Here is a 15,678-nt window from a genome sequence, read left to right as displayed (position 1 = left end):
CTTGGGGGGGGCAGTGCTGGTGCGCAGACACCCTCGGGTCCCTGTGTCCGCTCGCACCCCTTTTCAGCGTACCTTTGCCATTGACCAAGCACCGGGGGCCACTAGGCTGGCAGGCTCCAAGGGCAGGAAACTGACTGTCACACTCCAGAGCTCACAGCCGTCCACAGGCTCAGCCCGCGTCCCACCCTTGCTGCGCGCTTCCTCCCCCGCTTCTGTCCTACTTCCTTGACCCCCCAGTGGTCTCCTCTGGGGGTGCTCCCTTCATAAATCACCTGCACAGCGATCCTCACATTAGAGTCTCCTTCTAGAAGAATCTGATCTGAACTGTCCTTAGCTCCTTTTATCCTCGGATACCTTATGAACTGGGACTCCTGTTCTCCCCATTGTAGAACCAAAGCGGCCTGAGGTAGGCAATGCCTGGTAGACTCACACCAGGCCACACGGCTGGTTAGTGGCACTACCGGGACTCAGACTCAGGCAGTCTCGGCTGCAGAGCACCCACGCTCTTAGAAACCACTGCCATACTGCCGGCCTCCCGTGGCCCGCTCCTGGCAAATGGACTGTGTAGACCAGCACCCCCCCTCCCGAACTTATGCCCACCTGGAACCTCAGAATGGGATCTTGTGTGAAAATAGGGTCTCTGCAGTTAAGATGGGGTCACACTGCATGAGGCTGGGCCCTCAATCCTAATACTGGTGTCCTCGTAAGAGGAAGGAGAGGGAGCTTCAGAACAGACACAGAGGAGGCCACACGACACTGTGACAGTGGCGAGGCTGGAGGGACACAGCCATAAGCCAAGGAACCCTGGCTGCCACCAGCAGCTGAATGAGGCAGGGCAGGGTCCTCCCCTAGAGACTTTGGATGGAGCACAGCCCTGCGGACACCTTGATTTTGGACTTCTGGCCTCCAGATCTGTGAGCGAGCACATTTCTGTGGCTTTAAGCCCCCCACTTTGGGTTGCTTTGTTACAGTAGCCCAAGGAACTAATCCAGCCAGCTTATGGAGAAAGGCCCAGTGAGGGAGCACAGCCAGATTTTTACCGAGCTAAAATTCACACCAGTCACTCCTGGCTTCCATGTACGGTTCGACTGGTAGGACAAAATCAACATCATTGCGCTCAGGGACATCTCGTACTGGACAGCTGTGAGTCTGATGTTGTATGTACTGTTTTCTCGACAATCCTGGGAGTCCAGAGTTGCTGCTCCCATGTCACAGGTGAGGAACCGGAGGATGGGACCGGTCGGTCCCCTTCTCCAGGTGGAGCTGGGACTTGAACTCAGGTGCGCCTCACTCCACTGCACGTTCTCCTTACAAAGGGCTGCTCATCCAGCAGTCTCTAAGAACACATTGCCTCATATTTTTCAGTTCTAGGCTTCCCTTCAGAAAGCAGCTATGGCGTCAGTCTTCCTCCTCTCCCAGTGATAGAGTTGTTTGTCCGGAGCCCGAGGATTGTTTCCAGACCCTTGAGCGTTTCCCTACGCCTCCATCTCCCCAGTCCAATGGCTTCAATCCCGGTAATTCATCTCCATGAGCGCTAACCAGTAGTGCTTCTCGCTGCCCTCCAGCTGACAAGACGGATTTTCGAAAACAAGGGACAGGGATGTGCTTTTTAATCTGGACACTTGAAGGGAGCGGGAGACAGCAGACTGTTGAGGAGGCTCTGAGCGCAGTGCCCCGGGCCCCATATTGGCCTGTTAATCACTGTTGCACACGGGGTCGGCTCCCCTAAATAGGTTCTCCCGGCCCACTCACCCCACGCCTCACAACGGCGCCCCTATATCTGCAGTCAGCCCCCAGGCCTTGCCACACGGCTCACGGTGGTGCCTGGCACACAGTCTAACTTCGCGGGTTCCACCTCCCCAAAGGGACCCCTCTGCCCAATGTCTGTTCCTCTCGCAGGTGGAAGAAATGCCTTGTCCTTGCTGTGTTCCCATGGTTTCCCATGCAAAATAAAAATAACCATGAAAGGCATGCCTGGCATCTGCCCGGTCTCTCCACTCGGGTGGGGGCTGGTGCTGACTGGAAAGCCCAGGCCTCCCCGAGCTAACCCTTTGGGTGCCGGACCCACGCGAGATGCCAATTAAGTGTGTCTCAGATGGTGCCCATGTGGGCTGTTGCATGGTAAGCCAGCAGGGCTCTGGAGAGCTGAGGCAGAGCTCTCCCGCATGGAATAGGCTGCACGCACAGAGCCCCATGATGGGCAGCGGAGCGGCCCTGGGCGTTCAGGGCCACGGCCTGCGGCCCCTGGGGCCTCTGTGCTGGCACTGGGGCTGGCAAGGGAGTTCTCCAGTCACCCTCAGGGGCCTCACGGTGCCCTGCAGAAGTGTCCCACACAGAAAGATGGCTGTGGCTTCTTCGATAAGTTCAACGTAGTTCCCATACCACCCAGCAAGTCCACTCCCAGGGCTACACCCCAAAGCACCGAAAACACTCATCTGCACAAGAACTTGGAATGTTCGTACCATCACTATTCACAATGGCCAAACGCTGGAAACAAGCCAAGTGTCCACTGACAGATGAGTGGATAAACAAAAAACGTGGCCTGTCCTCACAATGGGCTATGGTTCGGCCACAAAAAGGAATGAACCACTGACACCGGCTACAATGCGGATGCGCCATGAGGACACCACGCTCGGTGAGAGACGCCAGACATGGAAGACCACGTTAGTCGATTCCAAATCTCCGGAGGCAGAGAGTAGATCAGAGGTTGCCTGTGGCTGGGGGAGGGATGGAAGTGGGAGGGATTGGGCAGTGGTAGTTAAAGGGTATGGTGTCTCTTTTGAAGGTGACAAAAACGTTCTAAAATTGTGGGGATGGCTGCACAACTCTGATAATCTCCTAAAAGCCACCGAATGGTAGACTCTAAGTGGGCAAACCGACATCTCTGTGAAGCTGTTATAAAACAAGTAACAGCAAATGTTCATCTAGTGCTTACTGAGGGCTAAGCACTTGACATGTATTAACTCATTTAATCCTCATAATAATATTCACATTTTACAAATGAGGAAATCGATCTATGTAAAGGTCATTAATCTGGCCCCAGGTGCAATCTGGTGGAACTCAGATTCGGACTCAGGAAATCTGGCCTCTGAGTTCATGGTCTTAACTCCTATGCCCTACTCCCTTCATGTTGTTTTTTTTTTTTAATTAATTAATGTGTTATTTAGAGAGAGGGCACACATGAGTGGAGGAAGGGGCAGAGGGAAAGAAAGAGAATATTAAGCCGACTCCACGCCAGTGCGGAGCCTGATGTGGCCTGATCCCAGGACCCTGAGATCATGACCTGAGCTGAAATCAAAAGTTGGACACTTAACTGACTGAGCCACTGAGCCCTGCCTTACTGTTCTTAAAAGAAAGAAACAGATCTATATGGATAGGGAAATTCTGCAAGATATAATAAGTGAAAAAAATCAAGGTGTGCTGTGTATCCCATGTGGCATCCTGGACTGGATCCTGGAACGAAAAAGGACATTCACCTAAAATCTGGTGAAATCCAGATAAAGTCTGTGGCTTGGTTAATAGTAACATGCCAATGTGGGTTCCTCGGTTGTGACCCATGACCGTGGCAGTGTGAGATGTCACTATTAGGGGATACTGTGAGGGGCATTGTGGGAACTCTACTATCTTTGCAACTTTTCTGTAAATCTAAAATTATTCCAAAATAAAAATATCTTAAAAAAGGAAAACAAAAACAAGACACCCAACAACCAAGGTGCCGAACAGTCTAGACTATGTTACCATTTGTGAGGAGGCGAAAAAGGATATTCTCCTTCTGCATTTGTGTAAATATGTACATTTGAACGTGCACAGAAAATCTGCAGAAAGAGAGTAAGGGGTTTCCAGGGCAGCCTCTAGGCAGACTGCTTGGGAACAGGAATCAGGAGTGGAAGGGAGACCAAGTTTTTCACCATAAACACTTTTGCATTGTCTAAGAAAAATAAATAAATAATAACATGAATGCATTTTTTTTTTTTACTTTGAAAAATTATTTCTCATTATTTTTTTTTCTAGAAAGTAAAACATTGGAAAAACCGCCATCTGTGTCCTCAAGTCTTGAGGCTGGACACTGGGGCTGCAGCTGTGGAACTGTGCAGGCTCAAGGTCTCCCTGACAGGGAGTGTTAACCAACACGACCAAGCACTTTTTCTGCTACTCAGCTTTCCAGCTGTGTGCCATTGTTTTGAGGGAAGAAACTCAAATTTCGCCTCTACCTGCATCTAGTTCTGGGGCCCCCGGGCAGGTGTTCCGTGTGTGCAACTATTCTCATCTGCTTACGTCCACCTGCTGGAGAAAGTTCATCCCTCCAGGTTGTCTGTCTGCCTTGCGTCTGCCTGGGCTCACTGGCCAGGAGCTGTGGGGCTGGGGCTGGCCTCTCCTCCCCTCACACATGGACATGGCTTTAGTAATCCACTGGTCCCATTCTAGATATTTACTGGGTTTGTGGATGTGTTTTTCTTTTTATTTCTGTCCACTTTTTAAATTACATTTAAAGTGTACAGTTCGGGGGTTTTTCATATGTTCACGAAGTTGTGGAACCGTCACCACTATGTTCTCATCACCCCCCAAAAGAAACCTCATACCCATTTGCCATCGCTCCTCCTTCCTGACCTTGTTCCAGCCCCTGGCACCCACTAATCTACTCTCTGTCCATAGATTTGCCTACTCTGGACATGTTTCTCTTCACTTTTGCTTTATAAACTTTGAGGCTAAATTATTAGGTGCACGGAAATTGCAAATCATATTTTCCTGATGAACTGAACTTTTTACCATTACAGAGTGACCCTGGCCTTAAAGTCTATTTTGTCTTAGATTCATATAAATGTTTGCACAGTACATCTTTTCTCAGCCTTTTACTTTCACCTTTTACGAGAGAGGTCTCTTAGAAACAACAAGTGGTTGAATTTTTAAAATCTTTTTTGAAAGTCTTTATCTAGAACTTTTAGTCCATTTACATCTAATATAACCTCCAGTATAACTGGTTTAAATCTCCCATCCTACAATCTACTCCTTTTCTGCTTTGTTATACTTGTTCTGTTTTTTGCCTTCATTCAAGGGACTATGTACGTTATGCCATTCCAATACTGCAATATAATAAGAAATACATATATTTGTATACAATAATGTAATATAATTGCATGGAGCGCTGGGTGTTATACGCAAACAATGAATCATGGACACTACATCAAAAACTAAGGATGTACTGTGTGGTGACTAACATAATAAAAAATTATTATAAAAAAAAAAGTACATCCCCAAATCTACATTCAAATAACCACTTTCTACCTCTTTTAAATCTTCTTCTATATTTCCTGTTTGTGGAATAAAAATTAAGTCTTTACCTAAAAAAAAAAAAAAGAAAAATATAATTGAATATATATAATGATATATATGAATTGAATATATATAGTATATATGTTTTGGTCCTTGACCTCCGTTCTTGGCACAGAGTTCCTAAAACTCTTGTGATATCCTAATAGACGTGAGAGGAGTGTCTTTTGTTGTCATAACAAGCCCTTTTCCACCGTATCTGAGTTTATGATAATGAGAGGACTCGTGGTGGTCCCCCTAGAGAGCTTCAGCTTGGGGTCTGGTTGCCGGAGGAACCAACCACGTGATTAGTGATTAGAGGATTAGAACGTTCAGCCCTAACCCTTCACCTCTGGGGAGCGGGGAAGGGGCTGGAGGTGGAGCTAATCACCAACGGCCAATGATTTAATCATCCGTGCCTACATAATGGAACCTCCATCAGTCTCTGGGGTTCAGAGAGCTTCCAGGCTGATGAATAACTACGTCCATGTGCACAAAGGGTGCTGCACGCCAACTCCACTGCAACAAAAATTTCTGAGCTTGAAACCCTTCCAGAGACTTCACCCTATGTACCTTTCTTCATCTGGCTGTTCATCTGTATTCTTTATAATATCCTTTGTATCCTTTCTAAGCCAGTAATAGTGTTTCTCTGAGTTTTATGAGCCATTCCAGAAAGTATTGAGCTTGTTGCTGTGGGGGGAGGGGGAGCTAGAGGGGGATTGTGGGAACCTCTGACTTTGTAGGTAAGTTAGACAGAAGCGAGTATCCTGGGGACCCGTGACCTGAGAACTGACACCTGAAGTCAGGACAGTCTCATCGGACTGATCCCTTAACCTGTGGAGTCTGATGTTAACTCCGGGGCGGACGGTGTCATAACTGAATTAAATTATTGGTGGCTGGAGAGTTGGAAAACTGGTTGGTGTCGGGGGAGAAAAACCCCACACAGTTGGTATCAGAGTGTTAGTAAGTAGAAAATAGTTTTCCTTAGCCAAGCTCTTCTGCCATCGTGGAAGGGAGATTCGGGCCTAGCATGTGCCTCTAGCCTCCAGCCCGGCAGTCCAGAGAGATTCAGGCCCTAGCATGTGCCTCTATCCTCCAGCCTGGCAGTCCAGAGCGCCGGGCAGACAGCAGGCCCTTCAGTGATAAATGCGTTTACAAAGGGTCAATGAATGAGCAGTGTTCTGTCTGGAATCATTAGCACTTGGGCACTTGACTATCACAGTGGCCCATTTGGTGGTCCCAGATCAAGGGGTCCCAGAGAGATAACAAGCCTTCCTTCAGGGGGCTTATGTCAGCCGACCTGAATTCCAATCCTGACTTCGCCGCTAACTTGCTTGTGACCCTGGGCACCCCACTGTGCCTCCCTCAGCCTCATTTTTCTCATCTGTTCAATAAGGAGGCTGGACTAGATAACCAAAACCTTAGTAATAGTGGCTAACACTTGCTGCGTGTGTGTACCGGGTACTATCTAAGCCACGTGCAGAGACTAATTCATCGAATCCTTACCACAAGCCTGTGAGTGACATACGGTTATTTCTCCCATTTTTACCTGGGGAGCAACTTAGGCGCACAAAGGTCAAGTGACTTGATCAAGGTCACTTAGGAGGAGGTAAGTATTGGGTTAGGATCCACTCCTGGGCAGCCTGGCTCTGCAGGCAATGCTTACAACCACTAAGACTTTTGCATCCATTGCACAGATCACATGTCAACAAAGGAAACCCAAGGAAAACAGAATTCCAGCACCTGGATCAAAATTTCCTCTTTTCTCGGTCCCTACAGTCCTTATCAGTGTGCCACTTTAGTCTCACAGAGGTGTAACTATGGTTCTGAACTTCAGCCCCCATACAAGCCCATCTCTCACCCCATCCAGCGGGAGGAGGGGGCTTGTGTGGAACCCCCAGGGAGTTTCTTCAAACAGAAGAGAGAGGTCTCAGATTCCCAGGGCAACGGGTAGCTTCTGATTGGGAAGGCAGCTGTGGGGGACAACAGAGTTGATGCAGCCCACGGGGCCCAGACCAAATCCCATGTCTGTCTTTCCTTCCCCAAAACCAGCAGAGGGCCTGGAGAGAATGCTCTAGATAACTCTTTGCAGGATGAATGACAGTTCGGGGGCTCCAGTGCCATTCTGATCTGGTTTACTATCCTGGGTTGCTCATTGTTCAATGCATGCCCGTGGCAGGAGTCCAGATCTCTTTCCAGCACACTTAGGATAAAATCCAAACCTTGGTCTCTAAGCGGTATGTGATCTGACCCCTGCTGACCCTTCTGACCTCATCTTTAACCACCTTTGGCCTCGATCATCTTCTGTTACACTGGCCTTCCTGGCTTCCTATAAAACTCATGCCCCAGGGCCTTTGAACTTGCTTCCCTCCCAAGATACATGCATGGCTCACTCCATCACTTCATTAGGGCTCACATGTCACCTTGTCAGAGAGGTCTTCCTTGATCACTGTATCTAATGAAGCCCCCCACCAAACCACCTCCATCATATCCCCCAGTTCGGGTTTTTCCAGAGCACTGGTCACCATCTGGAACCGTGCCATCTACTTGTTTACTACCCATTGTCTAGCCCCTCCACGCTAGAACCTAAGCTTCACAAGGGCCAGGGCCCTGTCTTGTCCACTGTGTACCCCCCGTGCCGATAGTCACCGCGGGAGCAGCCTTCTCCTGACCTTCCCTTACCTTCGTGCTTCTGGAACTCCTCCTCGGAGAAGCTGGAATCTTTGTGCGAGAGGTTGGTCATCAGCTGCTTGTTCTCCTCCTGCAGCTGGGCAATCTGAGAAAGGAGGTCCTGTGCCTCCCCCCGCCACACGTCCTCCACCAGCTCCAGCTCCTGTGAAGGTGATGGGCCGGAGGGGGTCACAGCCTGCCCAGGGCAGCCGCCTCACCCCCCGACCCTCGGGAATGGCTCGGGCCTGCCTGGGCTTTGGGGGTGTTCCTGTCCCCAAGAGGGTGGGCGCACCGAGAACAGGGCCAGCACTAGTCCATGCAGCAATTTTGCAAGAAATAGGAGGTGCCCCTCATCCGGGCAAGGCCTGCATTTGTGCTTCAGGACCCGACCAGGTTAGAACGGCCTCAAGAGCTGCAACTGTACCTTGTAACTATCTAGACAGAGAGAGCGCGCGATGAGCAGCCCTGCACCATGGGGCCCCAACACTCCCAGCCGCTCTGGGGAGGTCACAGCCCTGATCGGTGGACAGACCCTGAGTCAGGACCCACTGTCCCCAAGGGAGAAAGAGGCTGCAAAGACCCTGGGGATGCCACCTGCCCCCAGTACTCTTGTATGTCTGATACTGGCATCTCTTCAAGGGGTCTTGGGCAACCAATTCACTTTACAACTCTGAGCCTCAGTTTCCCCTAGCGGGGGAGCCATAATATAAAGACTCACAGGGCTGATGCGAGGACTAAGATCAGTCTATTGAAATCATTTTGTGGACGGCTGTAATCAAAGAAACAGACAGAATACTGACGAGGATATGAACAAGTTGGAACCCTCAGGCCTTAGTGGTGAGTGTGTACAATGGTACAGCCACCATGGGAAACCGTCTGGCAACCCCTTAAAAAGTTAAACAGTTACCACATGACCAGCAAGTCCAATCCAAGGATCTGCCCAAGAGAAACAAAAACACAGTATCCACACAAAAATCTGCATGTGAATGTTCACAGCAGCCTTATACACAAGAGCCAACATGCAGAAACCACCCAGAGGTCCATCAGCTGATGAACAACATGGATCAGCTGTGAAAACACGATGCCCAGTGAAAGGAGTCAGGCCACACCGTGTATGACCCCACTGATGGGACACACCCAGAACGGGTAAATCCACAGACACAGAAAGCAGACGGGCGCTTGTCTAGGGCTGGAGTGTTGGTGGGGAATGAGGAGTGACTGCTCATTGGGCATGGGGCTTCTTTCCAAAGTAATGAAAATGTCTAAAATTGATTCAGGGGGCGCCTGGGTTGCTCAGTTGGTGAAGCATCTGCCTTCAGCTCAGGTCATGATCCCAGGGTCCCGGGATCGAGCTCCGCTGAGCAGGGAGTCTGCTTCTCCTTCTCCCCCTGCTCGTGCTCTCTCTCACTCGCTCTCAAATAAATAAATAAAATCTTTAAAAAAAAAAATAAAAATGATTCTGGTGGAAGTTACACAACTCTGTTGAATAGACGAAAACCCACTGAATTAGACACTTTAAATGGGTGAACTATATGGTATGCGAATTATAGTCAATAAAGCTGCTACCAGAAAAAGGGGGGGGTCTTTTGTAAAACCAGTAACTAAACATAGCACAATCGCCGTTGGGGGACACAGTGCTGGTTTAAAAAGCAAAGATATTGGAGCCTGTTGACCCAAGTTTGAATCCTGTCTCTGCCACTTACTAGCTGATCCAGGAGAAGTTATTCAATCTCTGGGTGCCTTGGAAATGTGGAAAACAGTGTGATATCTACCTCCGAGGGCTGTCATGAGGCTTATGTCAATGTCTGGAATAGTGCCCAGCACCCAGAAAATGCTCAAGATGTGTTTGCTGGTTTCTACTCCTCCCACAGCCTGTCACAAGCTGGCCTAGGTGGCCGGATAAACACGGCCTCCGTTCATCTTTTAAATACATTCCTAAATCCCCATCTCCTTTGTCAGGAAGCCTGTCGCAGCGGGGAAATGAGAGGTAATAACTAAGTATGCGCACAGCTGGTTCAAGGTCACCAGGCGAGGTGAAGGACAGGACCAGAGGGCGGAATGATGGAGTGGGCATGTGGCCTTCCCAAGGGCAGGTGCGGCCTGGAAGCAGAGGCAGGCTGTCCCACGCTCTTCCTCTCTGCTCCCACCTGGCTGAGCACAGAGGGCCCTGGGGGCAATGGTCAAGTGTAACTGACCGCACCTCCCACTCCCTGCGAGCTGTGGCCATGTGACCCTACATGGCAAAGGACCTTGGCAGGTGTGATTCTGTTAAAGACCCCGAGATGGGGAGAGTCTCCTGGGTTATCCAGGTGGGCCCAGTGTAATCACCAGGGTCCTCATCAGTGAAAGGGGGGTCAGATGATGTGGTGACAGAAGGAGAAGTCAGAGTTAGGGATTTGAAGACGGTAGTCTGCCGGCTGTGAGGATGGAGGAAAGGGCCAAAACCCGAGGCGTGCAGGTGGCCTCCGGAAGCTGGAAAAGGCAAGGAAGTGGATTTTCCCCTAGAGCTGCCAGAAGGAATGAATTTCCTGACATCTTGATTTTAACCCAGTGAAACCCATGTGTGATTTTTGACCTCCAGAATTCTACCCAGCATTATCCATATTGATAGAATCCATAAATACACTACTCGGCATTATTGTAACAAATTTGTCACTTCGAGCCAGTAAGCTGTGCTAACTTGTTACGACAGCAGTAGGAGATGAATACAGACTTTAACCCTCAGGGGTTCTTTCCCCTGCCCCTAAAAGGGGGTGGGAGGTGGTGTGGTTCTTGCCTCTGAGCTGACCACAGTGAATTTAATCTAGCCTCCATACCAGCTAAAAGGCTCTTCCAGGAAGTCACCCCTGATTGATTACTTCTTTTGCAGTCTTCACATTCCGTATGCTGGCCTACGAGGCCCAGTATAATCAGACCCCTGAAGCTCCCCAATCTTACCTCCCACTTCTCTTCCTTACTCGCTCTGTTCTAGCCACATGGGCCTTCTTTGTGTTCCTTTTTTTTTTTTTTTAAAGATTTTATTTATTGATTTGAGAGAGAGAGAGAGAGAGAGAGAACAAGTGAGCACAAGCAGGGGGAGCGGGAGTGGGAGAGGGAGAAGCAGGCTCTTTGCTGAGCAGGGAGCCCGATGCAGGGCTCGATTCCAAGACCCTGGGATCATGACCTGAGCAGAAGGCAGATGCTTAACCGACAGAGCCACACAGGTGCCCCCTTCATTGTGGTCCTTGAACACACCAAGCCCATTCCTACCTTAGGGCCTTTGCACTTGCAGAGGCATCTGCCTAGAATGCCCCATCCCCAGCTCTTTCTGTGGAGGGCACCCACACTTGATTCAGATCTCAGCGCAGATGTCACCTCCTCAGGGAAGCCTTCCTGACTGCCCCATCTATTAGACCCCCATCCTGGCCAGTCTCCTTCATAGCTCCCTGTTTTATTTTCTTCATGTCACTTATCATAAGCTGAAAATTAAAAAAAAAATACCTATCTCCTCACACTAGCATTGCACCATCTAACAGAGCAGCCACAAGCCACACGTGGCTGCTGAGCACTTGAAATGTGGCTGGGCTGAGCTGGCAGGTGCAATAAAGGTTAAATAGGCACCAGATTTCAAAGACATAGGAAAAAAATGCAAAATATCTGTTTAATAATTTTTTGGGTAACTATGTGTAGTGAAGGACGTTAACTAAATTTACTGTGGTGATCACTTCACAATATACACAAATATCAAATCATGATGCTGTACACCTAGAACTAGTAGCATGCTATGTATCAACCAGATCTCAATAAGAAATAATTTTTTATGTTGATTACACGTGGAAATAATATTTTGCATAGATGGGGTTTGATATATGTTATTAAAATTAACCTCGTCTGTGTCTTTTTATTAATGGGACAAGCCACATAATTTTTCTTTTTCTTTTTTTTTTTTTAAAGATTTATTTATTTATTTATTTATTTGACAGAGACAGCCAGTGAGAGAGGGAACACAAACAGGGGGAGTGGGAGAGGAAGAAGCAGGCTCACAACGGAAGAGCCTGATGTGGGGCTCAATCCCATAATGCCGGGATCACGCCCTGAGCCGAAGGCAGATGTTTAACGACTGCACCACCCAGGCGCCCCAAGCCACATAATTTTTCTATGGGACAGCACTGCACTAGAATGTCAGGCCCAGGGGTACCTGGGTAGCTCAGTTGTTAAGTGTTTGCCTTCGGCTCAGGGCGTGATTCGTTCTGGGATTGAGCCCCACATCAGGCTTCTCCGCTGGGAGCCTGCTTCTTCCTCTCCCACTCCCCTGCTTGTGTTCCCTCTCTCGCTGGCTGTCTCTCTCTGTCAAATAAATAAATAAGATCTTAAAAAAAAAAAAAAAGAAAAGAAAAAGATAGAAAGTCAGGCCCATGATGGGGCGCCTGGGGGGTGCATACTGCCCTGGGGTCATTAAGCATCTGCCTTTGGCTCGGAGCGTGATCCCAGGGTCCTGGGATCGAGCCCATCAGGGAGCCTGCTTCTTCCTCTCCCATTCCCCCTGCTTGTGTTCCCTCTCTTGCTGGCTGTCTCTCTCTCTGTCAAATGAATAAATAAAATCTTAAAAAAAAAAAAAGAAAGAAAGAAAGAAAGTAAGTCAGGCCCATGAGGGCAAAAACCTCATCTGTTGTGGTCACCACTGTCTCCCCAGTGCCCAGAACAGCGCCTGGTATACAGTAGGTGCTCAATAAATACGTGTGTTGAATGAGTAAATGAACAAAATAGACTGTTAACGTTATAGACAACTGTATCTGCACAGCCTTCACTTTCTAAGCCTATTTGTATTTTTCCTGTCTTCTCTGAGATGAGGATCCAGCTTCCCTTGTCTCTGCCCTGCCCATGTCACCTAGGAAGGCACCCTGCATGCCATGGCCCATCAATGGGGTTGCAGACTGAGTAACCAGAAAGAACATGTTAAAACTGTGGTCTGAGTCTGTGTGATGAGTGGAACTGACTGAGTCTGGGGGTGTGCTTGGGGGAGGGGTTGCTGGAAGACAGGGTGCATGCTTTACTGGAGACATGTGTGCTGAGAGAGAGAGAGTGAGGGAAGGAGGGGGGGAGCCAGAGGAAGGAAGGAGGAATGAACAGACAAAATGATAAGACCAAGGACATGCTCAGAAGATTTTTGTGGAAATAACGCCATGAAGAGCCTTTGAGACTACAAGAAAAAAAAATCAGATGAGTCTCTCTTGATCCTAAGAATACAGAGAAAAGGGGACCAAGGCTGGGATGGGAAAAGGGTTTTGTCCTCTGATTATGAGAGCTCATCCTCAGTGTTTACAAACAAGGCCTGGCTCTGAACACGCTGGGGTTTACTTCCTGGCTGATAGCGTTCCAGAAGTGACAAGTGCAGCTGGCTGGGAATTCCATCTGACTCCAGGCCTAGTGGCCTCCGATGGCTCCCAAGGGTGTCTCCCAGCCCAACTGCTGCAGAACTCTAACACCAAGGGTGGGGACCCAGGTGCCAGGACTTCTGAGTGACCTGGCCTAAGCCCCTTGGCCCCAGTTAATAAGAGGCAGCCACATGAGAGGATTTCAAAGATCCCTTCCCCCAACTCTCTAAGAGAGATGGGGGTGGGGGCCTGGGGTAGGAGAAGGGGTGCCAGAGATAGGGGTAGGGTGTCTATGAACACCTCACTGAAAGCCTCCCAAGGCCTACAGACAACAGTTAATGCTTGTAAGGGCCTCACAATGGGCCAGGCTCTGTCCCAAACACTTTATATAAGTTAACCAACCCTTTCCACCACAACTCCATGAGATGTGTGCTATTACCATCCCCATTTTACAGCTGAGGAAACTGAGGCACAGAGAAGCGAGGTGACTTGCCTAAGATCACACAGTGGCAGTGTTTGAAACCAGGCCATCTAGCTCCAAAGTCCCTGCTCCGGGGAACTTGACATTAATTGCAAGCCTGGGGCATTTTCAAGCTCTCAGTGTGATCTTGGAAATGTTGCCTAACACTTGGGAGCTTGAGTTTCCTTCCTGACCTCAGGGCACAGGGACCTGTGAGGACAAACACTGTCAAACATCGCAAACACTAGTGCCCTTAACCACTCACAGCTCTGCCCCCAGGTTAAGACACAGCCGCTTCAGGGGCTATTTTCCTTGACAAACAATAGGTTATGGCCTGCCAGGGAGGTTCAGAGAGGCCAAGTGTATTTCCTGAGGCCACACAGCAAGCCAGAGCCCACTCAGGCACCCTGATTCCTCCAAGGAAAGGCGTTTCCTCCTATTCTCTGTCCAAAGGGTCTGACAGAATCTTCCTTGGGCTGAGGTTGGGGCAGGAAACCACACATCTCCCACTTCCTTTTCCCCAGGCACCTTGTCTAGACTCCCTGCCCAGTAGGGAGGCCCTGATTCCTGTGCTCGGAGGGACTCTTGTTCATAGGGCAGAGGCTTAGCTTTAACTTGCCCCAATCCATGTCTGTCCCCCAAATCAGGAAAGAAGCACTAGACTTACCTCCACTGGGGCTGGGATTTTTCTCAGCACTAACTTGGGACAAATCTCCCCGCCCCCCCCCCCCCCCCCCCNCCCGCCAATTTTCTTCGTTGGTAAAAATGAAGATAGTTCCTGCTCACAGAGTTCTGTGAAGATTAAAGATAAAACCAAGGAGAGGAAAGCACCTCAGGTTAATAAACTAGAAGAAACCCTGGGAAACAATTTGCAAATAGAAACCCAGAGATTGGGGGGGTCAATAAGGTCTGTGGCTGGAGGTCATATCCCCTTTGCTCGGGGGTTTTGGGGTGAGAAGGGGCTTAATGTCTTCTTGGGTAACACTGAAGAGCAGAGGGCTTACTTCACTTCTGGAAAATAATATTATCTAAGCACTTTAGATATATGACAATTCTTATAAGGTGGGTCTTACTATCACTATTTGACATGTGAGGAAATAAAGCACTGAGAGATTGAGTAACTTAACCAAGGTCACACAGCTAATAAATGGTAAAGGTGGGACTGGAACTCAGACCTGACTCCAAAGAACTGCCCTTAATCTCTGAAGTGGTATATGCCAGGTGGCGCTGCCTGGACAAAAAAGGGCCGGGGGCCTCCCTCCCTCCCTCTTTCATCCATTCGGGTCCCTTCTCATCTAGTCCCTGCATACACAGAGTGTGCACCTCCAGTTGCCCGATGCTGAAGGGCCCTTAGGTTCCAGCGGCCTCATTCCCCGGATGGGCAGACTGGGGCCGCTCGCTGCCCACCTTCTGGTGCTTGCGCTCCTTCTCAATGCGGTCCATCCTCTCCAGGCGCAGCCGGTCCAGCTCCAGGCGCAGCTCGTCCAGCTCAGGAGCGACGTGGTGGCGGCTGACCAGCACCTCCAGGATCTCCAGAACACGCACGACCTTGGGCATGAGGCGCGCGATGGCCTCGCAGCCGTGCTGGTCGATGACCCGCTCGAACTCGTGGCCCACGAGCGACGCGATGTCGTACACGTCCATGACGGTCAGCTCCGCCACGTTCTTCTCCAGCGCCGACTCGGCCGCCAGCGACGACCCCCTGTCCTCCTCCATGGCCCCCCGCCCGGCCTCTCCCGCACCCCGCAAACTAGTGCAACTCCCAAACTTGCCGCTGTCGAGGGCAGCGCCGGGCCGGGCCCACCTCGCGCCGCCGCCGGCTGTCCGCGCTCAGCTGGCCCTCGGACGAGGGCGCACCGGGCGGCCGGCCGGCGTCCGCATGGGCGA

General features: G+C 49.9%; 1 protein-coding gene across 4 annotated transcripts in view; it reads right to left on the bottom strand.

Annotated features, from left to right (window-relative positions):
* RILPL1 (Rab interacting lysosomal protein like 1) overlaps window positions 1-15,672 on the bottom strand; it is a 42,113-nt gene extending 26,441 nt beyond the window's left edge. For all 4 annotated transcript variants that reach the window (XM_019800873.2, XM_002913098.4, XM_019800884.2 and 1 more), the window contains exons 1-2: window positions 15,199-15,672; window positions 7,990-8,140 (exon numbers count right to left, since the gene is read on the bottom strand). In XM_019800873.2, the coding sequence (XP_019656432.2) occupies window positions 7,990-8,140; window positions 15,199-15,507 (460 nt within the window). In that variant the 5' untranslated portion in view covers window positions 15,508-15,672. The remainder of the gene's footprint in view (window positions 1-7,989; window positions 8,141-15,198) is intronic.
* Window positions 15,673-15,678: the final 6 nt, after the last annotated feature.

This window comes from Ailuropoda melanoleuca, chromosome 12 (genome assembly GCF_002007445.2).
Source record: "Ailuropoda melanoleuca isolate Jingjing chromosome 12, ASM200744v2, whole genome shotgun sequence".
Classification (NCBI taxonomy): domain Eukaryota; kingdom Metazoa; phylum Chordata; class Mammalia; order Carnivora; family Ursidae; genus Ailuropoda; species Ailuropoda melanoleuca.
The sequence above is the reverse complement of the archived record's forward strand: the minus strand, read 5'-3'. Positions and strand labels throughout refer to the sequence as shown.